General features: G+C 55.9%; 1 protein-coding gene across 1 annotated transcript; it reads left to right on the top strand.

Annotated features, from left to right (window-relative positions):
• Window positions 1-24,755, top strand: SDC3 (syndecan 3). The gene is made up of 5 exons (XM_038758507.1): window positions 1-284; window positions 21,106-21,223; window positions 21,385-22,061; window positions 23,575-23,845; window positions 24,072-24,755. The coding sequence occupies exons 1-5, from the start codon at window positions 183-185 to the stop codon at window positions 24,236-24,238; spliced, it is 1,335 nt and encodes a 444-aa protein (XP_038614435.1). The 5' UTR covers window positions 1-182; the 3' UTR covers window positions 24,239-24,755.

Below are 24,755 nucleotides of genomic sequence, written 5' to 3'. Positions count from 1 at the left end.
CGCCCGGTTCGGCTGTCCGCCCTCTCCCCCTCCCCGCGTCCGACCGACCGACCGACCGACCGTCCGTCCTTGCGTCCGCAGCCCCCGGACTCCCCCCGCCCTTCGGCGCCTGGGAAACAAAGCGGCCGGAGCCGGAGCCCAACCGGAGCCGCCGCCCCCGCTCTGCAGCCGCCAACGCCGCCATGGCGCGGGGGGCTCCCGGGGCCGGGGCGCGGGGGGCTCCGGGGCCGCCGCCGCTGCTGCTCCTCCTGCTGCTGCTCCTCGGGGCCGGACGCGCCGCCGGGGTGAGTGACACCAGCCCCCGGGACCCCTCGCCCCTTCCCCTCCACCTCCCGCCCTCGCTTCCCCGCTCCCACCTCCATCTCCCTCGGGAACGGGGCTCCCAACCCCACCTGAGCCGCCCGGCCCGGAGCTGCGAGAGAGGAGGGCTGCTCCCCCGGGATGAGGAGGGGGAGAGGGAGAGGGTGGGGGGCTCGGACTGTGCCCTTCTCTGTCGGCGACCCGGCTCCTCTGCCCTCCGATTTTCCCGTCGTGCGGGTGACCGCGGGGGTGCGGTCGGGTGAACGTGTGTAATCGCCGGTACCGGTAAACGGTCCAGCGACCGGCTGCGTGACTGGGCACGAATTTGTGTCGGGCTGTATGTACGACCACGTGTGACCGGCTGTACTGAACGGGGTGGAAGATGAGGTGGTTGGGGGTGGGGGTGTCGGTGTGTGTGTGACTGTGACAACATGTGTGAGTGCGGGGGGGGAGTCTATGAATAGATGATAACGGTGTGCACAACGGTGTATGTCCCCCGTAACGTGTGAGTGGCTTGTCTGACTGGGTGGAGGTTAGGGGTGTGTCTCAAGCTGGAGGGGGTGTGAATGGAGAAGGTGTGTGTGAGCGTGTCAGGGCCTTCGGATGTGAGTTTGTGCGAGTAGGTGAGGTCACTGCTTGTCAGAACACATGCGTCTATGTGAGGGTGCCGCGTGTGTATGTGTGGCTGCACACGCGTGTGCCTGCTCTGCGCGAGTGAGCTGGATTTGAAGGGGGAGCCAGGAGCAGGAGGTGGGGAAGGAGAGAGAGCAGTTCTCCAAAACAGACCTTTGAAGACAAGGACTGTACTTCGAAGTTGTCTTTCACTATCCCAAGCTCCCAGTAGAGTTCTGCATATGGTGGGCGTCCAGTGCAGCACCGTGCACAAAGGCGTCCAACACAGGGCTCTGTACATCACACTCCCCCAGCTGAAGGGGGAAAAAATATTTTGCAGGGTGATGATCTCATTGGGGGGTCTGTATCTTCCTCTAAAGTCCTCAGATGGCTCCCCTAGGGAAAGTCAAGACCCCTGGCTGGATTTGGGGGTTACGGACCAGAGGAGAGGGCCTGGGGATGACTTTTTGCGGGAGGCTTGTTTGCTAAATCCCAGGACTTCAATGACCTTGAAAAGGGCCAGGGGTGCATAGCTCCCTACCCTATCTGGAGTGGAGTCCCTTCCAGTGGGGGTCTGTGTCTGGGGAGACCACTCTCCCCTCAGTGAGTCTAGGGTCCGTGAGGGGAGAGCCCCCCAAAGGGTTTGGCGTCAATCTTGGGGAGTCCCCCACAGTGGGTTTGGGGCCTGTGTCTGGGGGAGCCCCCAGAGCAGGTCAGAGCTCTGGGCTGGGGATGGGGAGAAACGCCCTCCCCCAAGGGTTTGGGGTCTGTATTTGGGGGAGCACCTCACCCCCTACAGATCTGGGGTCTGTGTTTGGGGGAGCACCCCGCCCCTCCATGGGTCTGGGGTCTGGGTCTGGGGAGGCTTAAGGCAGCCTTAGCCCGAGGGCAGAAGTAAACAGGGGTGAGGCAGGGTTTTCCGTCAGCTCCCAATGCAGAGGGCAAAAGTGGATAGAGGGTGAGGTGAGGGTCTTCTCTCAGCACCCCATGTCAGAGGGGTGGAAGCGTGGCTTCCCTCAAAGTGGGGTGGGTAAGAGGTGGGGGTTCCCCCTGGTTCTAATCTGTCAGGGGTCAGGACAGTTTGATGACCCAGATAGGTTGCACCTTCAAAACGCTCTGGAGGCTGACCCAGGCCCGGGGCACAGAAGGCAGGAAGAGAGTAGGACAGCCCGGGCTGGGGCTCTGACCATGTGGCTCAGAGTGACCCTCAGTAACCATGAGTGACCCCAGTACCCTGGACCGGGTGGATTGGTGCCCCCAGACACCTACAATTTGAGGATGAACTCTCCAAGCTGCCAGTTTGAAGAGGGAAGACTAGGAGGAGGCAGGGCTGAGAACTGGTTGGGGAGAAGCTCTCAGTCAGTGAGCAAGCAGCAGCCACTGCCCTACACGGGAACTAGAGTTTGGGGGGAGACTGCAGCGAGAGGGACCTAAGTTAGTAGGGTAGACTGTTGGGCTGGGAAGGGTAGACCTGAGCCCTGCTGGATGGGGACCTTCCTGAGGGCGGGGCCGGTCGCCCCTGTATCACCCCCGCCCCTCCCCACAGCACAAGGCATTGGGTCACTTCCCCAGGCCCTGGCTCCGTCTATCACACCCTGGAGTCCCAGAAGGCTGGGCTGGGGGCAGGAGGGGGAAGAAGAGGAAGTACCCTTTCCTTCCCTAAGCTAACGTGAATCCCTTCTGCTGCAGTTTTCCCAGTGCCTATCTGTGCCCATGGGGCAGGGGACCAGTGCCCAGCCCGTTGCTCACTCAGCCTGTTGGAGACACAGTCATCCCGTGCCTTCAGGCCCCTCCTGCAGAATCAGGACCTGACCAGAGCCTAGGGCAGGGGTGCTTCCTTCCCCAACCCGAACACATGATGCCGCAGCTCTGGCTCGATGCCTTGGGCGACGAGCCTGGATCCTAGTGGGAGGGGAGGGGAAACTCGGCCTTGGATGGTCCCAGCCAGACACGATGATGGAGCGGGCAGAGGCGCTAACCCTGACTTTGTCCTTATGGATGCTGTGTGACCTTGGCCACAATATCACTCTCTCTGATCATCTCTACCGTGCAGCTCCAGAGGCTGAATGAGCTGGAAGGGAGTCTGGTCTCCAGAGCGAGGAGAGAGGAGGGGGGTGATGAGCCTGGAATCAAAAGTCAAGGTGTCTCAACCGGGAGCGGGCAGACTCATTTCTGACCCCTCTGGGTCAGAGATGGGCAGGGTGGGAAGAATTTGTGTGTGTGTGTGTGTGTGTGTGTGTCTGTGTGTATGAATAAGGACACATACCTGTTTGATTGTATTCAGGGAGTACATGCAGCATTGATGTCTTCCTCCCCCCGCCCCCAGACTGTAAGCTTGTTGTGGGCAGGGAATGTGTCTGTTTCTTTTTGTATTGTACTATCCCAAGTGATTTGTACAGTGCTTTGCACACAGTAAGGGCTCAACAAATACAATTGAGTGACTGAATGAACATGTATCTGGTGTGTGTGCCTACGTGTATATGCACATTCAGGATCTGGCAGGCTCCCCCAACTCCGCACTGCCCGTGTCCTCCATGTCTGAGGTTACATGTCTGATCACTATCCACACTGAGCTGGGTCGGGGGGCTGGAGGAGAAGGTGTGAAGAGAGTAGTCAAGAGCCCCACGTTCTAGTCCTAGCTCTACTCCTGGTCTGCTGTATAACTTAGAGCAAGTCAACCTCTCTGGGCCTCATTTTCCTCCTCTGAAAACGGGAGATAAACACCTGCTTCTCCCTGCCTCAGGGGAATGTTGTGAGGTTACCATGACAAAAACCATCATGAAAGTTCTTTGGGAAAAGAAAAGCATGGACAAAAAAGAAGGTGTCATATGGAGGGAGTCACAGATGGGATTGCTGAGGGTACAGTATGCTGACCAATTAATTAGTCAGTGGTATTTATTGAGTATTTACTGTGTGTAGAGCACTAAACTAAGCACCTGGAAGAGTACAATACAGTAGAGTTGGTAGAGTTCCCTGCCTATGATGAACTTACATCATGTGGGGATTGACTCCCTGTGACCCTGTTCCGCCTTGTATGTTGGTCCACTCGGAGCCACACCGGAAATAGGAGGGGAGTGGCTAACACAAGTGAGGAGCCGTCCCAGGCCCACTGTTTCCAACAATAGCTCGGGTCCGGCATCCCAAGTCAATCAGTCCTATTGAGCACTTACTGTGCATAGAGCACTGTACTAAGTCCTCGGGAGAGTAGAACATAGAGTTAGTAAACAAGCTTGCAGTCTAGAGGATGGGGATCCCCGGACATTGCCCTGTAATCCACTAACTCTCCCTTCTTCTCCTGACCTCCCCTGGCCCTGCTGTGTGTGTGTGTGTGTGTGTGTGTGTGTGTTTGGGGGCGGAGGGGCTGGGGTGGATGTAATGACCCAGGTCTCAGAGCCCGGCGGTGGGGTCAGGGGGTCGCCCCTGGAACCAACCGCTACCCCGAGCCTAGCTGGTCTGAAGGGGCCCGACTGCAGCAGTGGGGAGTGTGGTTAGCGGGAGTTGGGCAGGACTGCCAGGCACCAGGGCTGGGGCAGAGGCAGGGGGTGGGGGAGCAACTGAGGGAACGTTTCCTCTCTCCACCACCCTTCTCTCCCGTCTCTCAGCATCCCTGGGAAACGCACCCAGCACCCTCGGGAGGCTGGGCGGGGCCGGGAATTCGGTTTGTGGGCATCCTTGTTCGTGGCCATGTGACCGGGAGTGACCCCGGGGCCGCCTGGCCTGGGCATGGACCCTGCGGGGCCTCGGATTATGGTTCGGACCCACCCCGAGCCCCCCCAGGACCGGCTCGGAGGCAGCCGGGGAGCTATTGAGGGGTGGAGCAGGCCGGCCCCGCTCCGCCCCGCGGAACCTCCGGGCTTGCGGGCCGGTTTCCGGTAATTAGGCGGTTTGGTGATAGGCCCGCGGGGAAGGGTGGGGGAGACTCGAGCCCACCTGACCGCCGATCGATGCTGCGGCCGCCGAGCCCCGGACAGCTTCCTCTGCGGACGAGCGATGCCTGGGGGCGGGGCGGGACAGCGGGCTTTTCCCATTCCCTTCCCTTCTCCTCTTCTCCCTGCCCCTCCTCTCCGTCTTTCCCCTCCCCCGAACACCTGGAACCCTGACTGGCTGGCCGAAATAACAACAACAACAACAACAATAATGTTATTCGTTAAGCGCTTACTATATGCCAAGAACTATACCAGACACAATCCCTGTCTCACACCCCAAAAGAGGGACGAGAACAGGAATTCAATCCCCATTTTGCAAATGAGGAAACAGACCCAAAGAATAATGAAGATGATGATGGTATTTGTTAAGCGCTTACTATGGGTCAAGCACTGTTCTAAGCGCTGGGGTAGATACAAGCTAATCAGGTTGGACAGTCTCTGTCCCACATGGGGCTCGCATTCACATTCCCCATTTCACAGATGAGGTCACTGAGGCCCAGAGAAGTGAAGTGACTTGCCCAAGGTCACAAAGCAGACAGGAGATGGAGCCAGGATTAGAACCCAAATCCTTCTGACCCCCAGGCACATGCTCTATCCACTAGGTCATTGTGCTTCTGAGTCTGTAGAAACTCTTATACAGAGAAAATTGGAAAGATTTCCTGGTGGAGGTGGGCTTTGGTGCCAAGGAGAGGGGAGGGCCTTCCCGATGGGGGGAGTACCTGGGAGAGGGGTGGCTTCCAGGCACGGGGCCACCAGTGAGTGGGGATTAATCCAGGTGGAATTGGCAGTGTTGGGCAGGAACACCACCCCCAGATGCAGTTCTGGCTCTGCCTTTTCCAGACTGCTGAGGGGATTCCCTCCCCAATTCTCTCCTCACCCTTCCCTCCCCCAGCTCTGGCACAAACACCCCGTGCCCCCAGAACATGCACATATGCAGACATATAGGCACCTGCTCACCCAAACATATATACATATATTCACAAACATCCATGTGCTGCCCACGCAAGTTCCAAATCACCCCTCCTCTCTCCCCTTCCCTCCCACAACCCATCTGGCCCAGCTCAGCACACCCTCCAACCCTTAGTGGGAATTGAGCCAGTGAAGACCTGCCCCTTCCCCCTTTCCTTCGCTTCCCGGGAAGCTCCCCCCCCCCCCCACCCCCCTGCCATTCCCCAAACCAGTGCTGATTTTGCAACGGGTGGGAGTTAGGGCCTAGTTAAGCCTGCAAAACATGGTGTGTGTGTGGTTACATTTGCTTCTTGTGCCTTTCAGACAGTGAGTATAACCCAGGGTGTGATTGTGCAGGTAGGCTTGTGTAATGATAATTGTTGTATTGGTTAAGTCCTTACTCTGTGCCAAGCACTGAACTAAACATTGAGATAGATACATGATCATCAGGTTGGGTGCAGTCCATGTCCCACATGGGTCTCACGGTCTTAATCCCCATTTTACGGATGAGGTAAATGAGGCACAAAGAAGTTTTATTTGGGTTTTTTTTAATGGTATTTTTAAAGTGCTTACTATGTGCCAGGCACTGTTCTAAGCGCTGGGGGGTAAATGCAAGGTAATCAGGTTGGTCACAGTCCCTGTCCCACATGGGGTTCAAAGTCTTAATCGTCATTTTACAGATAAGGCAACTGAGGCCTAGAGAAGCGAAATGACCTGCCAAAGATCACCAAGCAGACAAGTGGTGGGAGTTAGGGCATAGGGGATGGGGAGGTCGCAGGGTCCTGCAATTACAGGACTCTCAGTGGGAGGGTGCCCCCCCACCAACTGGGTCTGTGGAAGTATAGGCAGCGTGGCTCAGTGGAAAGAGCACAGGCTTTGGAGTCAGAGGTCATGGGTTCAAATCCCGACTCCCCACACATGTCTGCTGTGTGACCTTGGGCAAGTCACTTAACTTCTCTGAGCCTCAGTTACCTCATCTGTAAAATGGGGGTTAAGACTGTGAGCCCCACGTGGGACAACTTGATCACCTTGTAAACCCCCCCCCCAGCGCTTAGAATAGTGCTCTGCACATAGTAAGCGCTTAACAAATGCCATTATTATTATTATAGGGAGTGGGGAGGGGAGAGGGATGGGACTAGACTGAGCCCGTTGTTGGGTAGGGACCGTCTCTATACGTTGCCAACTTGTACTTCTCAAGCGCTTCGTACAGTGCTCTGCACACAGTAAGCGCTCAGTAAATACGATTAAATGAATGAGAAAGGGCTGATAAGGAGTGTGCTGGGAATTTGGGGGGGGGGGCTGGGGTACAGCTACAGCAAGAAGGACTGAGACTAGAGAACAGTAGGGACTGCCCAATCAGGGGGACCTCGTGATGGTGGGGGGGCCGGAAGCTTCTGCCCCGGACATGGATCAGGACAGGACCCCCCGCCCCGCCCCATCAATGTGGTCCTTTGTGCTCAGCTCCGGTTGGGCGCGGGGGGGGGGGGGGGTCTGCCCCCGCCCCCTCCCCCCTGTGTCAGCCCGCCCAGCGCAGCGCTGCGCAGCACAGAGTAGCCTTCAGGGCCGGGCGGGGGCGGGAGCAGGCGCTGCGGCCTCTGTTTGGGCCAGAGCCGCGGGGGAGAGGGAGGGGGCGAGCTGCGGTTTGGACGGTTTGGACCGTCTGGCCTCGGGCTCCGCGGGGGCGGCCGGAGGGGGGAAGGACTGTTCCGGTCTGCCCTGGCGGGGAGACGCTGCGGGACGGAGGCCAGATTGCCCCCAGAAGTCTCCTGACCGCCGACTGGGGGTCCCGCCGAATGGGGGGAGGCCCTGGAGACTAGAGCCTCTAGACTGAACTCGTTGTGGGCAGGGATTGTCTCTTTATTGCTGTGTCATAAATAATCATAAATAATGGCATTTGTTAGGTGCTTACTATGTGCAAAGCACTGTTCTAAGCGCTGGGGAGGTTACAAAGTGATCAGGTTGTCCCACGAGGGGCTCACAGTCTTCATCCCCATTTTACAGATGAGGTCACGGAGGCACAGAAAGTTAAGTGACTTGCCCAAAGTCACACAGCTGACAATTGGCAGAGCCAGGATTTGAACCCATGACCTCTGACTCCAAAGCCCATGCTCTTTCCACTGAGCCACGCTGCTTCTCTAAACAAGGAAAGAAATAATGATGGCATTTATTAAGCGTTGACTATGTGCAAAGCACTGTTCCAAGCGCTGGGGAGGTTACAAGGTGATCAGGTTGTCCCACGGGGGGCTCACAGTCTTAATCCCCATTTTACAGATGAGGTAACTGAGGCACAGAGAAGTTAAGTGACTTGCCCAAAGTCACACAGCTGACTATTGACGGAGTGGGATTTGAACCCATGACCTCAGACTCCAAAGCTCTTTTCCACAGAGCCATGCTGCTTCTCATTGTACTTTCCCATGCGCTTAGTACAGTGCTCTGCACACAGTAAGTGCTCAATAAGTACGATTGAATGAATGAGTGGAGGGGGTTGGACAAACAGACCCCTCCAGCCGTGGCCGCCAACACCAGCGGCGGAGAGATTCAGGGCAGACACAAGGAAGAACTTCCTGAGTTTCAGGGTGGGGAGAGGCCACGTGGGCTCTTGAGGGACTCCATGGGTTGTCCACGTGCGTGTTCCCTGACTCCGCAGGCCAGGAAGCCTACACTGAGCTTGGGCAGGCTTCCTGGAGGAGGTGGAGTGAGGCAGGCTAGGCCAGTTGAGTAGGTAGACAACATCCCTGTCCCACTGTTGACCCCTGGCCCACATCCGCAGAAGCAGCGTGGCTCAATGGAAAGAGCCCCGGCTTTGGAGTCGGAGGTCAAGGGTTCAAAGCCCGGCTCTGCCAATTGTCAGCTGTGTGACTTTGGGCAAGTCACTTAACTTCTCTGGGCCTCAGTTACCTCATATGTAAAATGGGGATTAAGACTGTGAGCCCCCTGGACAACCTGATCACTTTTTAACCTCCCCAGCGCTTAGAACAGTGCTTTGCACACAGTAAGCGCTTAATAAATGCCATCATTATTATTAGTATTATCCTACCTCTGGCCTGCAACACCCTCCCTCCTCAAATCTGCCAAGCAATCACACTTCCCCCCTTCAAAGCCCTACTGAAGGCCCACCTCCTCCAAGAGGCCTTCCCAGACTAAGCCCCGCTTTTCCTCAGCTCCCTCCCCCCGTCGCTCCGACTCACTCCCTTTGCTCTACCCTCCGCCCTGCCCCACAGCACTTGTGTATATAAGTACCTATCTATAATTCAATTTATACTATTGCCTGTTTACTTGTTTTGTTGTCTGTCTCTCTCCTTCTAGACTGTAAGTCGAGGGTGGGGTCAGAGAAGCAGTGTGGCTTAGTATAAAGAGCCAGGGCTTGGGAGTCAGAGGTCGTAGGTTCTAATCCCAGCTCCAGCACTTATTAGCTGTGTGATTTTGGGCAAGTCACTTAACTTCTCCAGGCCTCAATATGGGGATTAAGACTGTGAGCCCAACGTGGGACAACCTGATTACCTTGTGTCTACCCTAGGGCTTAGAACAGTGCCTGGCACATAGTAAGCGCTTAAAAAATACCATCATCATCATTATTATTATCTCTATTGCTGAATTGTACTTTCCAAGCGCTTCATACAGTGCTCTGCACACAGTAAGCACTCAGTAAGTATGATTGAATGAATGACTGAATGAATCCCTGTCCTCAAAGAACTTTAGTAGGGGAGAGAGACATTAAAATAAATTACAGGTCAGGGAAGAGGCAGAGTATAAAGATGTGGACGGAAGTGCTGTGGGGCTGAGGATGGGGTGAGTAGTATCAACATAGTTTGGGTGTTCAGACCCGAGTGCATAGGTGATGCAGAAGGGAGGAAAAACAGGCTGAGGAAATGAGGTTAGTCAGGGAAGGCTTCTTGGAGGAGATATGATTTTAGTAGGGGTTTGATGATGGGGGGATGGTGGTCTGTCAGGTATGAAGGGGGAGGGCGTTCCAGACAGGAGAGGGACAAGTGCAGAACAATTTTTTAGAAAATGGATCCAGTCAGCAGGGTGAAGCACAGACTGGGGAGGGAAGAGGCTAGAGGCAGGGTGATCAGTTAGGAGGCCGATGCATTGGAGCAGAGTAGCACTGTGCATACGGTAAGCGCCTAGTACAGTGCTCTGTGCACAAAATGCACTCCATACACTGCCTATAGGAGTCAGGTGCAGAGCTCTACACTATAGTACGACACAGACTTCTGCATATAGCCGGCACCTAGTTTAGCACTATGCACACAGTAGGCACTCAATACAGTGCTCTGGGCTTAAATTGCACTAGATTTCACCCAGCACAGCATTATGTGTACGGTATGAGCCAAGTGCAAAGCTCTACCCACAGTGGGTACTCAGTGCAATGCTCTGCATACAGTGGGTGCTCAGAACAATGCACCCAGAATTCCTCAAAAAATACTGTTGATTTATTGAAGTAGAGGCGCTGAGCACTGCAATAGATATTCCCATGGACCCTGAGATGGCCTGGGGTGGGTGTGTTTGTGTGTGAGTGTGTGTGTGTGCATACCAACCTTGTACTCAGAATGTGTTTATGTGTGTGTTGACCTTTTTAGGGAAGTTGGGGGGCGGGGGGGGAGGGTCAGTGTGTGGACCAGTGTGACTGTATGTGTGTGTGTATATCTGGCCTCGGGTGGCCTTTGTGGGTGGTCCGTGCTCCGGGCCTCTTCCTCCCTGCTGCACTGACCAGAGTTGCCAACGTGGCTTTTGTCTGGTTTCCCGGCGGCGGCGGCAGGAGCGCCTGTCCTCATCGTTCTCCTCTTCCTCCTTCCCTCCTCCCCCCTCTTCTCTCCTCCCTTCGTCCCCATCCCCTTCTTCTCGCAGTGTTTGGGGTGTGTGGGAGGGAGGACGGGCCGCACAGTGACGTCATTGAGGGCGGGGAGAATGTGTGTTATGGGTGTGCAGCTTTTATATTATTGTGTCTGTTAAGTGCTTACTATGTGCCAGGCACTGTACTAAGAGTTGGGGTAGATACAAGTTAATCAGGTTGGACACAGCCCCTGTGCCACATGGGGTTCACAGTCTTAATCCCCATTTTACAGATGAAGTCATAATAATTATAGTATTTGTTAAGCGCCAGGTGCCCAGCAAGGTAACTGAGGCACTGAGGAGTTCAGTGACCTGCCCAAGGTTACACGGCAGATTAGTGGTGGAGCCAAAATTAGAACTCAGGTCCTCTGACTCTCAGGCCTGTGAATGTGATGAATGTGCAGTTGTATGTGTGTGTATTTGATAGGTATGCAGTTGTGTGTGTGCATGTGTGTTTGATGGGTACTAGGGGAGGAAGGCTGCCAAGCTGGGGGAGTATCCACTGGATCCGTCTAAGGGCTGGGGGACCCAGGGGTTGGGGGGGAACTGCTGGAAGCTTCCGGACTTTGAACCCACAATTGTCACCCAACCACACACAAATGTATTTTGAGTCCGGGGTGGGGTGGGGCAGAGCCTCCTGCCTGCCCTCTTCTCCTCCCCCACCGCCCCACATTCCCGCACTAGCCACTTCCCAGATCCCGCTGGGAAAGGGCAGTTTTGCCTTGCCCCTACTCAGGGACTGCGAGCTCCAGCACAGCCCCTATACACCTTAACACCCACACACATCCACACCCACACACAACTGCACACCTGTCACCCACACACATCTAACTATACACCTCACACCCAGCTACACACCCTCACAGAACTGCACATCCATCTGAACACCCACAACCGCACACTCATCACACACACAGATACACACACACACACCTGGCTCCGCACCCAGCTGCACACCCATCACCCACACATAAATGTGCAACAACCGCTCATACAGTACTGGGGGGTGGCTGACAGTCCTCTTCACACCTGTCCCACCCTCCGCTCCACCCCAATCCGTGATAACCATGGTACTGTTTGCTGGGGGCCCCTAGAAATAATAATATTTGTTAAGCGCTTACTATGTGACAATCGCTGTAGAAGCACTGGAGTAGTTACAAGAGAATCAGGTCAGATTCTCCACAGGGCTCAGTCGCTTCACTTCTCTGGGCCTCACTTCCCTCATCCGTAAAATGGGGATTAAGACTGCGAGCCCCATGTGGGGCAGGGACTGTGTCCTACCTGATTATTTTGTATCGACCTCATTGCTTAGAACAGTGCTTGGCACATAGTAAGGACTTCACGAGTACCGTAATTATTAAATAGGTGGGAGAACAAGTATTGAATCCGCATTTTACAGATGAGGAAATTGAGGCTTCGAGAAGTGAAGTGGCTTTTCTAAGGTCACTCAGCAGGCAGGTGGCAGAGCCGGGATTAGAACCCAGGTCTTGTGACTCCCAGGCGCAGCTCTTTCTACTAGGTCATGCTGCTGGTCCCCACCATCCAGGCTGCTTTGGGAGTGAGGGGGAAGGAGGGGCAGGGCCCAGGAAGCATAGGTGCTATGCCCCAGATTTTCATGCCATTTGCAACTCATTTGCATGCAGGTCATTAGCCATGAATCTAAGCAACTCTCAGTCACTGTTCCTCCTCTGCCCCTCTCCTGGTCGTGATGATGATGATGATGATGAAGGCAGAGAGTGCAGCCCTTCCAGAAGTCTCAGGGAAGGGGGCTCTGAGGGGTGGGAACTCTAGGGGGAGGGGACTCTTGGGGGTGAGGACTCTGGGGGGCTGGGGCTTGGGGGGGAAGGGGTTCGGGCGGGGACTCTGGGGGCAGGGTCTCTCAGGGAAGAGAGGTATGAACGGCAGGCTAACTCAGGGGAGGGAGCTCTGGCGGGGGAGGGACTCTCCTGGGAGAGGGCTCTGCCAGGTGGGAAGATGTGGGGGGCAGGGTCTTTGGGGAGTGGGGAGCTCTGAGGGGGAGCAAGATGTTGGGGGAGGGGCCCAGGATCATGGCCTAGTGGCCTGGGAGTCAGAAAGACCTGAGTCCTAATCCCACTTCACTTGTCTGCTGTGTGATCTTGGGCAAGTCACTTAACTCCTCTGTGCTTCTGTTACCTCATCTGTAAAATGGGGATTAAGACTGTGAGCCCCATAAGAGACATGGACTATGTTCAACCTGATTAGTTTGTGTCTCATCATCAGCAAATGCTGTCGAGTCGTTTCCAATCCAGGGTGACTCTATGGACGTATTTTCTCCAGAACGTCCTATCTTCACTCTTCTGTGGTCATTCTGGTAGGTATAGCCTTTGAGTTTTCTTGGTACCTTGTATCTTGTATCTACCTGCAGTGTTTAGTACAGTGCCTGTCATATAGTAAGCACTTAACAAATACTGTGGAAATAAACCAAAAACCTGTAGTCTGAACTGTTCCTGTGAAGCGGGAGAGGGTGTCATCCCTGGACCTCCCATCATGCATGCTCTGGGGAGAGGAAGGCTTTAGGGGGAAGACTGGGGCCCTGTGGGGCCACTGAGCAGGGCCATCAGGGGCAGAGCGAACAGAGGCATAGGGTTTGAGAGTTAATCAGTGGGCAGTGATCCGGTGGGAGACATGGTCCTTGAGGGTGGAGCCAACCCCAGGGCTTCGGGGTGGAGATACTGGCAGGGGCAGGGCCCATGGGGCCCAGAGGGTGGACGGGCCGAGGGGAGGGTTGGGGATAGGGATGTGGGTGGAATAGGCCTCAGGGACCCTGGTGCCCAGGGCAGGGTGGGTGGTCTGGGAGGGTCCTGGCCCTGGGTGGCTTGGGGGTGGGAGAGGGGATGAGGCAGTGGGGTGCCAGTCCCTCTTCCATCATGGCCGGCAAGACCTCTCTCCCAGCCCCCAAGCCCCCCTAGGCCCCGCCCAGCCTCATTCAGCCCAGGCCTCTCCCCGGGCACCCTCGCAAGGCCTCTGGCACTGCCCGCCGCATTCTTCCACAGCCACTCAGTGTCTCCCCAGCAGAGCCACTGAGCGTGGGCCTGGCTGGAAAGGACCAGGCTGCTGGGTCTCCTCCCTGGGCATCCCGCCCGGACTCCAGGCTGGAACAGGGGTCGGTTGAGCCCACGGCAGGAGGGATGGAAGCCTTGGCCAGCAGGGCACCCTAAAGGGCTCGCACACAGAAAGCGGGGATGGGAGTAGGGCCACAGCTCTGGGGCTCCATGGCCGCTGGGCCAAGAGCGGGCAAGAAAGTGGTGACGGAGGGCAGCTGGTCTCGGGGGCTGCCCTGTTGCCATGGGAACACCATCCCCATCCTCCAGGGACCAAGTCGGTGGGGGATGGGACTGGGAGCCGAGTACAACAGTGGCAAGAAAAGGATGGAGACTGTGGGTGGGTGTGCTTGGCTTTGAATGGTCATCTTTGTGTGTACGTGTGTGGAAATGTAAGGGTTTATAGGTGTGTGTGTGTCTCCGTGGGAGTGTATGTGTTTGTATAGGCGTGAATATGACTGTGTGTGTCTGTGCAGGCCTATGTGAGCTCCTGTGCGCACATATGTACCTGTATGAGTTGTGTGAGGTTATTATAGGATTCCTCAGGGTTGGGGAGGGAGGAAGGAAGGGGCAGCAGCCTCCCCACCCCCACCAACCCCATTTCAGGTTCCCACCTGCCCACCAACATCTAGCTCCAGTTTGGGGCTGGTTGTGGGCAGAGATGGGGGAAAGGTCCTTGGAGGTGTGGTGGGAGCAGGGATGGGGAAGAGCCGGTACTGAAGGGCCCCCCATGTGACTCCAGCAGCAGCTCTGGCCACAGCTGGATTCCCAACCTTGCAGCTGAGCCCTCCCAAGCCCCCCTCTGCCCCACATGTGGCTGCTCTCCCCGAATCCCCATCTGTAGGGCAGACAGGACCTTGGATGTGCCACACCAGGGCCATCCCCCCTCCCCTTCCTTAGGGAGGGTGAGCTCTGGCCTGAGAGCACGCAGCAGGGGAGGGACAGATCTGGGTCCTTGCCCCTCTCTCCTGCTCCATAGTTCAATCCATCCATTCATCAATCAATCAATCAATCAATCAATCGCCCCCAGGATCCCTGGGGACCCTGGGGCTGCCGCACTGTGCTGTGCAAGGCCGCAGGGGAGGGCAGCTGCCTATGGAGCTGGCCTGGCCTGAGGCAGCTGGCCCAAGGCTGACCCCCTCTAGGACCTCAGCCTGAAAAACAAATGACCCCTCAACTTCCTCCCAGTCCCGCCACCCCCCCAGCCACCACCGCCACCCCTCCCCCGCTCTGAGCTGGCCAGCTCTGGGGATTCCTGGTTGCTGTCTTTCAGAGAGGGGAAGGACGGGGAAGGGGACAGTGGGGAGGATGCTCCTAGTCTCCAGGACTAGGTGTTCCAATCTGCAGAGTAGGTGGTCCTGGGCCCTGGACAGAGGTGGAGGAACTCTCTAGACTGTGAGCTCCTTGTGGACAGGGATCCGTGGCTACTAACTTTGTTGTGTTGTACTCTCCCGAGCGTTTATTATGGTACTCGGCATATAGTAATAAATAAAAAGTCAATAAATGCAATCGATTGACTGACTGGGAAAGCAAACTGTCCAGAATGGGATGGATTCCCAGTGGATCAGACCTGGTAACTGGACACTGGGACAGACTGGGGACCCATCTACATCGGAAATAATCTGGTTGATCCAGGTCTCTGCAGACCTGGGTCTCTGTCGTCCTTCCTTTGTCCCTCTGGCCTTCCTTTCCACCTCTCTGTCTCTCTATCTCCCTGCTTTTGTAGCTGTCTCCCTTTCTGTCTCTCTGTCTCTCTTCCTGTCCCTCTCTGTTTCAGTCACTGTCCCCATCTCTCTCCCCACCTTCCCTTCCTCCTCCCCTGTCTTCTCCAGCTACTGGCTCTGTGGGGAGCTACAGATCTCAGTCATTAGGATGGAGAAGAGGTTGCCATGGCAACTGTTGTCATGCCGATGGCTCCGGGGATGGGGATTAATGGGATTGAGAAAAGATCTACCTGTGCAGAGCCTGATTGATTCACAGGGGGAGAGAGGCTCTCCCTCCCCAAACTGGGTTGTCTCCCATCCAACAGGGATACACACTCTCTCACACACTGATACGGTGACACACCCCAGCACTGAAACAGTTTTACACATACACACACACACAGTTTCACACACACTGATGCAATCACACACCCAAACACTGAAGCACAGTCTCAAATACACACACACACTCTGATGCAATCACACTCCTGGACACTTAAACCCAATCTCACACACACACACACACACACACACACACACACACACACACACACACACGGAGTCACACTCGCAGACACGGAAGCACAGCCATGAAACCTGAGTCACACACATGTTCACTGGCAGTCACACAAACTCATGATCACACATACCCATAAACTGAAAGTGACACCCATTCACAGCCACAGAGACACAAACAGACATCCATCTCTCTAGACTATAAACTCCTTCCATTAGATTGTAAGCTCCTTGAGGGCAGGAGTCATGACTACCAACTATATTTTGCTCTCCAAGGCACTTAGCACAGTGCTGTACACACAGTAAGTGCTCAATAAATACCACCGATTGTGTGCATGGTCTCACACACAGTGATGCACAGGTACCCACACAAACACATTTGCTGAAATCCTGTAAAAATAATTAGTAATAATTGTGGTATTTGTTAAGTGCCTACTAGGTGCCAGGCACTGTACTAAGCACTAGGGATACAAGATAATCATGTTGGACACAGTCCCTATCCCACCCTGGGACATCAGCCAGCTAATGCTAACCCACGATGTCCCAATGAGAGAATGGACCCAGGAGGGTCTGGCTGGGGTGAGCTGAGCCCTTCCTTGGTTTTTCCCTGGGGAGGTTCTGCCTGACTGACTTGGGGGACAGTAGCATTGTGGGAGCAGGATCATAAGGGCGACAGGAGAGGAGGATCACAGTGGAGGCCCAGCTGCCAGATGGGACACTCTGGGCTCAAACCCTTGAGCCACCTCTCTTTTACTAGTTTCACCTATGTCCCTGGAGTGAGAGCTCTTTCTGGGCAGGGATCGTGTCTACTAATTCTATCTCACTGTACTCTCCCAAGTGCTCTGCACACAGTAAATGCTATTGATTAATTGATAACACAATGGGTTGGGCTGGAGTAGACAAGACAGATGGTCTGAGGGTTGATTCATGATTGGCTGGAGGGTGGTCTTCAATATTGATAGCTGGTCCCTTTCCTCTACTTCCCTCGCCCCATTGGTCCTGGACATCTACCTGAACAGCAGTGGAGAAGTGGGGCAGGGCAGGAGCAGTGAACGGGGGAGAGGGGGGAAGGGTGAACTAGGAGGTCATGGGCCTGCACAGTCTTGCCATTCCCAGGAAAGACATTTATAAGGTCCAGCAATGCCCAGGAAAGGGTGTCAGGTGCCTCTCCCCCAGACCCAAACCTGGACAGCTGAGCAGCATGGCACAGTCGATAGAGCACACGCCTGGGAGTCAGGAGGTCATAGGTTCTAGACCCGGCTCTGCCACTTATCTGCTGTGTGGTCTTGGGTGTGTACCTCTGTGCCTCAGTACCCTCATCTGTAAAATGGGGATTAAGAACTGTGAGCCCCAGGCAGGGCAGGAACTGTGTCCAACCTGATTTGCTTGCATCCTCCCCAGTGCTTAGTACAGTGCCTGGGGCACTGTAAGTGCTTAACAAATACCAAAATTATTATTATTATTGTCAACAGAAGAGTGAGTTCACAAAATAATGTGTATGTATGTGTGAGTCTGTATAATTATGGCATTTATTAAGTGCTTACTATATGCTAAGCATTGGGTAGATTCAACTTATATGTGGGAGAAGCAGTGTGGCCTAGTGGATAGATCACGGGCCTGGGAGTCAGAAGGACCTGGGTTCTAATCCAGACTCTGCCATTTGTCTGCTGTGTGACCTTGGGCAAGTCACTTCATTTCTCTGGGCCTCAGTTTCCCCTCTGTAAAATGGGTATTAAGGCTGTGAGCACCATGTGGGACAGGATCTATAATAATTATAATTATAGTATTTATTAAGCGCTTACTATGTGCCAAGCACTGTTCTAAGCACTAGGGTAGATACAAGCTAATCAGGTTGTCCCATGTGGCGTACAGTCTTAATCCCCATTTTACAGATGAGGCCACTGAGGCACAGAGAAGTGAAAGTGATTTGCCCAAGGTCTCACAGCAGCAAGTGGCAGAGCAGGGATTAGAACCCATGTCCTCTGACTCCCAAGCCCAGGCTCTTGCCACTAGGCCACACTGCTTCACTATAACCAACCAGATTATCTTGTATCCACCACAGGGTTTAGGATGGTGCCTGGCACATAGTAAGCACCTAACAAATACTACAATTATTATTATTATTACTGCATATGTTTGAATGTGTATAATTATGGCATTTATTAAGTGGTTACTTTGTGCGAAGATTGGGATAGATACAATCTATATGTATGTATACCGCATGTCATATCTGTAATTTATGTACATATCTGTAATTTCTTTATGTTAATGTCTGTCTCCCCCTCTAGACTGTAAGCTCATTATGGGCAAGGAATGTGTCTATTGTTATAGTGTACTCTCCCAAGTGTTTAGTACAGTGCTCTGCACCTAGTGAGTGCTCAATAAATATAACTGAATGAATGAATGCATGATTAGGTAGGTATGTAAGTATGTATAAGTGTATACAGGAATGATTGTAAATGTACATGTCTGTATATGTGTGTGTTCCATTTCCCCACCAGGCCGGTAGGCCCCTTCCCCCACCCCACCCCCATCCTCCCCCTTCCTCTCAGGTCAGAGATCCCATTTCCTCCCCGTGGGGCGCAGCTCAGTGCCCGAATCCACACTCATTCATTCATTCATTCATTCATTCATTCAATCGTATTTATTGAGCGCTTACTGTGTGCAGAGCACTGTACTAAGCGCTTGGGAAGTACAAGTTGGCAACATGTAGAGACGGTCCCTACCCAACAGTGGGCTCACAGTCTAGAAGGGGGAGACAGAGAACAAAACAAAACATATTAACAAAATAAAATGAATAGAATAAGTGTGTACAAAGTAAATAAATAAATAAATAGAGTAATAAATACATACAGACATATATACATATATACAGGTGCTGTGGGGAGGGGAAGGAGGTAAGGCGGCGGGGAGGGGGAGGGGGAGGAGGGGGAGAAGAAGGAGGGGGGCTCAGTCTGGGAAGGCCTTCTGGAGGAGGTGAGCTCTCAGTAGGGCCTTGAAGGGAGGAAGAGAGCTAGCTTGGCGAATGTGCGGAGGGAGGACATTCCAGGCTACACCTTCCTGGGGGTTCAGCAGTGGGGGGCTCGGCCCCTCCTCGAGAAGGGGACTGTCGCCCCCGGCCCTGCGGACTGATTCCTCCCTGGGTCCCTGTACTTCCCAAGCGCTTAGTACAGTGCTTTGCACACAGTAAGCGCTCAATAAATACGATTGATTGATTAATTGATTGATTCTCCCTCGATTCCTGTTGACTCCTGTGACTCCCGGCCCACATCATCCCCCGGGCCTGGAATGCCCTCCCTCTGCCCATCCGCCAAGCTAGCTCTCTTCCTCCCTTCAAGGCCCTACTGAGAGCTCACCTCCTCCAGAAGGCCTTCCCAGACTGAGCCCCTTCCTTCCTCTCCCCTTCGTCCCCCTCTCCATCCCCCCATCTTACCTCCTTCCCTTCCCCACAGCACCAGTATATATGTATATATGTTTGTACAGATTTATCACTCTATTTATTTATTTATTTATTTATTTTACGTGTACATATCTATTCTATTTATTTTATTTTGTTCTTATGTTTGGTTTTGTTCTCTGTCTCCCCCTTCTAGGCTGTGAGCCCACTGTTGGGTAGGGACTGTCTCTATATGTTGCCAACTTGGACTTCCCAAGCGCTTAGTACAGTGCTCTGCACACAGTAAGCGCTCAATAAATACGATTGATTGATTGATTGATTGATTGACACCTCCCTCGATCCCTGTTGACTCCTCCCTCTCCCTGCTGACTCCTCCCTCGATCCCTGCTGACTCCTCCCTCACTCCTTGCCGACTCTTCCCCGGGTCCCTGCGGACCCTTCCCTCGATCCCTGCCGACTGCCCGCTCCCCGGGTCCCCGCTGGCCTTCCCGTGTTCCCCGCGCCGCTGGCGGTGGCGGAGAACGGATTGGGCAGGCGCCTCCTCTCGGTCCCCCCGATGCCGCTGGCCGCCCCTCCTCCCCCCCAGGTCCCCGGGAAACGGGGGGCCTTGGGGAGGGGGGGCCTGGGGAGGGGGAGGGGAGGGGGAAGCGGGCGAGGGGCGGGCGCCAAGCGCCTGGCGGCCAGAGGGGAGACCCGGTAATTACAGCAGCGATTACTCACGGCAGCAATTAGACTAATTGTACCCCTCCCGGCGGGTAACTGGGGATTAGTTCATTACGGAGTTGGCGGAGAGGCTAAGGCGCTCCGCTCGCCAAGGCCCCGTCGCGATCTCTGTCGTCGAGCGGCGGAGAAGGCCGGGCCTCGCCCTGCTCGCCCGAGAACCCCCGGGGCGCCACGTGTCGGGTTTCGGGGGGCGCCGTCAGGGAGCGGGCCCCCGCTGCCGGCCCCCGAATGACTGGAACAGAGAGACCTTGTGTCCTCCCCACCTCGAAAAGGATCTCAAAGCACTTCTCCCAGGAGCGCCACCTCCGCGGCCTGGGCCGGAAAGGGTGTTGGGCCCCGGCCGGGCTGAGACACGGTGGACTGGGGCGGGGCGGGGGGCGCCTGAGACCTCCCGCCATACCTGGGGTCTCCGCGAAGGCCCCACCCAGCTCCGGGCCACGGGTAACCCCCCGGGAACTGCTGACAGCAGGACATCTGCCTCTCCCTAAGCCACTCAATGGGATTTATTAATAATAATAATAGTAGCAGTAGTAGTATTCATTCATTCAATCGTGTTTATTGAGCGCTTACTGTGTTCAGAGTACTGTACTAAGCGCTTGGGAAGTACAAGTCGGCAACAGATAGAGACGGTCCCTACCCAACAACGGGCTCACAGTCTAGAAGGGGGAGACAGACAAAAAAACAAAACATGTAGACAGTAGTAGTAGTAGTAGACTAGACTGTGAGTTTGTTGTGGGCAGGGATTGTCTATTACTATATTGTACTTTCCAACACCCTTAGTACAGTCCTCTGCACACAGTAAGGGCTCAATAAATACGATTGAATGAATGAATGAATAATAGTATTTGTTAAGCGCTTACTATATACCAAAGCATTGTTCTAAGCGCTGGAGCATTGTTCTGTTTTAATGAGCGCTTACTGAGTGGAGACAGCACTGTAATAAGCGCACGGGAGCCTACAATACAATAGAAGTGGTAGGCACGTTCTCCAACCTGGCTCTGGGCCTCCGAACCCGATCCGGGCTCTGAGCTCCCCTCGGCCCCGGCTCTGAGCCCCTCGCCCTTCGCCCCTCGCCCCCTTAGGCTCAGCGCTGGCGCTACGAGAGCTTGGAGCGGCCGGTGGACCTGGAGGGATCCGGGGACGACGACTCCTTCCCGGACGACGACCTGGACGATCTGTACTCGGGTTCCGGCTCCGGCTGTAAGTCCCGACCGTCGCCCCCCGGCCCCCGCCGCCGCCCCTTCCAACTCACGGGGACTGGGCGGCTCCCCACCCCCCCCAGCCCCCGGGGGAAACTGAGGTGCGGCCGGGCGGGTGCTGGGCCTGCCGCGGCCCTGCCCCTTATGTCCCTGCCCCCGCAGTTTTCGAGCAAGAGTCGGGGATCGAGACGGGCACCAGAATGACCACGGACACGGCGGCCAGCGCGCCGTCCACCACGCCATCCGGCCTCCCCGCGGCCTCCCCCGTGGCCCCTGGGGCCACCCCATCCACAGAACCTCCTGCCCGCAGTGCGACCCTCAAGCCCTCCGAGCCCCCCGCCAGCACCCGGACCCAGTTCTGGGATACTGAGGGGTCGGGCCTCCCCGGACACGGGATCCCTACGGCTGCGACCACCCCCACGGTTGCCCTCATGGCCTCGACCACCCTCGCGGGGGCTCCCCCGGTCGCGACCACCCCCACGACGACTTCTACCGCCGCGACCACCCCCACGGTGACTCCCACCACCGCGACCACCTCCACGGCGACCCCACCCGCCGCGGCCTCGCCCTCGACCGGCGCTCCAACTGCCCAGCCCACCTCGGCGTTGTGGCTCCCTCCTCTCCTGGCCACCACGGCCTCTTCGGCCCACCCCACACCTCCGGCCACTCCCGCCCCAACCCCGGAGACGGAGCCCACCGCCCCGGCCCCGGTCAGCACGGCCGTGGTCCATCCGAGAGCCGAACCCTCGCCAGAAGCGGGATCCCGGGCTCCGGACCTGCCGGAAAGCCAACCTGGAACCTCGCTGGCTGGTACCCGCCGGCCCCCTGAGCGAGCACAGGTAGGGGGGAGGGGAACATGGGGATCCGGGGAGGGGAGCACGGGCAGAAGGGGGGGCTACTAACTCCAAGCTGTCTCCCCAAAATGAGCAGGGGTATGCGTGTTCCTTCGCAGGCCCCACAGACTTCTAATAATAATGATGGGCTTTGTTAAGCACTTACTATGTGCCAAGCGCTGTTCTAAGTGCTGGCGTAGATACAGGGTATCAGGTTGTCCCACGTAGGGCTCACAGTCCCCATTTTACCGAAGAGGTAGCTGAGGCACAGAGAATTAGCTTGCCCAAGGTCACGCAGCAGACAGGAAACGGACCTGGCGACCAGGGCACTGACCAATCAGTGCTTATTGAGAGCTTATTGTGTGCAGAACACTGTACTAGGTGCTTCGGAGAATAAAATATAACAGAGTTGGTAGACACCTTCCGTGCCCACGATGAGCTTCCAGTCTAGAGGGGGACATCAGCATTAAAATAAATTACGGATATAGATACAATACGGATATAGAAGTAAGTACCGTGAGGTTGAGGGCGAGGTTAATCAAGGAAACGGATCCAAGTGCAAGGGTGACACAGAAGAAAGCCTTCCCAGACTGAGCACCCCCCTTCCTCTCCCCCTCCCCATCCCCCTGTCTTACCTCCTTCCCCTCCCCACAGCACCTGTATGTATGTATATATGTTTGTACATATTTATTACTCTATTTTACTTGTACATATTTATTCTATTTATTTTATTTGGTTTATATGTTTTGTTTTCTTGTCTGTCTCCCCCTTCTAGACTGTGAGCCCGCTATTGGGTAGGGACCGCCTCTATATGTTGCAAACTTGTACTTCCCAAGCGCTTAGTACAGTGCTCTGCACACAGTAAGCGCTCAATAAATACGATTGAATGAATGAATGAATGAAAGGAAGAGGGTGTAGGGGAAATGAGAACTTAGTCTGGGAAGGCCTCTTGGGGAAGATGTGATTTTGGTAAGGCTTTGAAGGTTGGGGTGAGTGGTGGTCTGTCCGATGTGAAGGTGGAAGGAGTGCCAGACCAAAGGCGGGACGTGGCAAGGGGTCGGCGGAGAAATAGATGAGATTCATTCATTCATTCATTCATTCAATCGTATTTATTGAGCGCTTACTGTGTGCAGAGCACTGTACTAAGCGCTTGGGAAGTACAAGTTTGCAACATATATTGAAGTAAAATGAGTAGGTTGGCAATAGAGGAGTCGGGGGAGGGGAAGAGTGCCGGGCTGTAGGAGGGAATCAGCGAGGTAAGTAAGATAGGCGAGGACGAGCAGTGAAATACAGGCCGGACGGCTTCCCTCCTCTTCCTCCGACGTCCCTCTGCCTCCCCTCTTCTCTCCTTATTCATCGCCCCCTCCCCACCCCCCTATTTTCCCTCGGTCTCCCTCCACTCTTCTGCCCCCCCCCCCGCACCCTCGACCCCCCTACCCCTGGTGGGGGGGAAGGCGAGGCGTGTCTGGGGGTCGTGGCGAGGTGGGGACCTAACGCAGACCCCTCCCCGCCCCCGCAGACCCCGCCCCCCACGGCCTCGCCCTCCACGACCGCGGCCCCCGCGGGAGAGGCGCCGGTCAGCGGCGACTTCGAGGTCCCCGAAGAGACGGCGGCTCCCGAGCTGAGCAACGAGGTGGAGCCCGCGGGGGCGGCGCCCACCCCGGCCGAGGGGCAGGGCCGGGGCGGAGAGCGGGCGGCCCCCGACCTCCTGGACAACAGCATCGACCCGGGGTCCTCGGCCGCCCAGCTGCCCCAGCGCAGTATCCTGGAAAGGAAGGAAGTGCTCATAGGTGGGGGCGCGGCGGGGATGGAAGCGGGGTAGAGTGGAGGGAGGGAGGGAGGGCAGGAGGGGGGACGGGGCTGGAGGGGGGCCGGGCCAAGGTGGGCGGTGGGGCCGAGACGAAGAGGTAAGGAAGGTGAGGAAGCAGAGAAGCGTTGCTTTTCTGGTTGCGCCGCCCCTTGTCCCTTGTCCCCCATCCCCCGGCCTAGCGCCCCTGACCCTCGCTGTCCTTGCAGCCGTGATCGTGGGCGGTGTGGTAGGGGCGCTCTTTGCCGCCTTCCTGGTCATGCTGCTCGTCTACCGCATGAAGAAGAAGGACGAGGGGAGCTACACCCTGGAGGAGCCCAAGCCGGCCAGCGTCACCTACCAGAAGCCCGACAAGCAGGAGGAATTCTACGCCTAGGACCGCCCCCGCCGGGGGTCGCCCCCCAGCTCCCCCCCCCCGCTCTCTATCGATAACCCCCCCATCCCGACTCAACGGAGCGGCCGACGGAGACGACCCCCATCCCCACCCCTGCTCCTCCCACTCCCCACGCGGGGCCGGCCAGCCGGACTCTGGCCTACAGAGGCCCAGGGGCCAAGGGCCGAGTCGGAGAGGAGCTGTCGCCCGGGGTCTCTCCCCGACACGAGCTCTCCCCTTCCCCTCTCGCCCCCCTCTCCCGCCCCCCACCCTTCCCTGTGACTTGTCGGAGCCGGGACTGACCCCGCCTGCCGGCGGGGAGACGTCACCAGCCCCGGGAGCAGCGGAGCCGGCGGGGAAGGAACATTTTCCTTTTTTATTCCAAGTGACAATAGACGGGCCGTGCGGGAGAGACACCGCAAACCTGGCCGGGGCTGCTCTGGGGAGAGACTTCAGTGGGAGACTTGGGGGGGAAGGGGAAAGGAAGTCGGGGCACGTGAAGGGGGCATAGGGAATCGGA

This window comes from Tachyglossus aculeatus, chromosome 16 (assembly GCF_015852505.1).
Source record: "Tachyglossus aculeatus isolate mTacAcu1 chromosome 16, mTacAcu1.pri, whole genome shotgun sequence".
In the NCBI taxonomy this organism is placed as follows: Eukaryota; Metazoa; Chordata; class Mammalia; order Monotremata; family Tachyglossidae; genus Tachyglossus; species Tachyglossus aculeatus.
This window is presented reverse-complemented; position numbering and strand designations above follow the sequence as displayed.

What these genes read in the sequence shown, in the direction of transcription:
- SDC3 (XM_038758507.1), top strand. Translation starts at nt 183, where the DNA reads ATGGCGCGGGGGGCTCCCGGGGCCGGGGCGCGGGGGGCTCCGGGGCCG. An exon ending in GGGCCGGACGCGCCGCCGGG is followed by an intron (nt 285 to 21,105) that starts GTGAGTGACACC and finishes TCGCCCCCTTAG; the next exon opens with GCTCAGCGCTGGCGCTACGA. An exon ending in AAGGAAGGAAGTGCTCATAG is followed by an intron (nt 23,846 to 24,071) that starts GTGGGGGCGCGG and finishes CTGTCCTTGCAG; the next exon opens with CCGTGATCGTGGGCGGTGTG.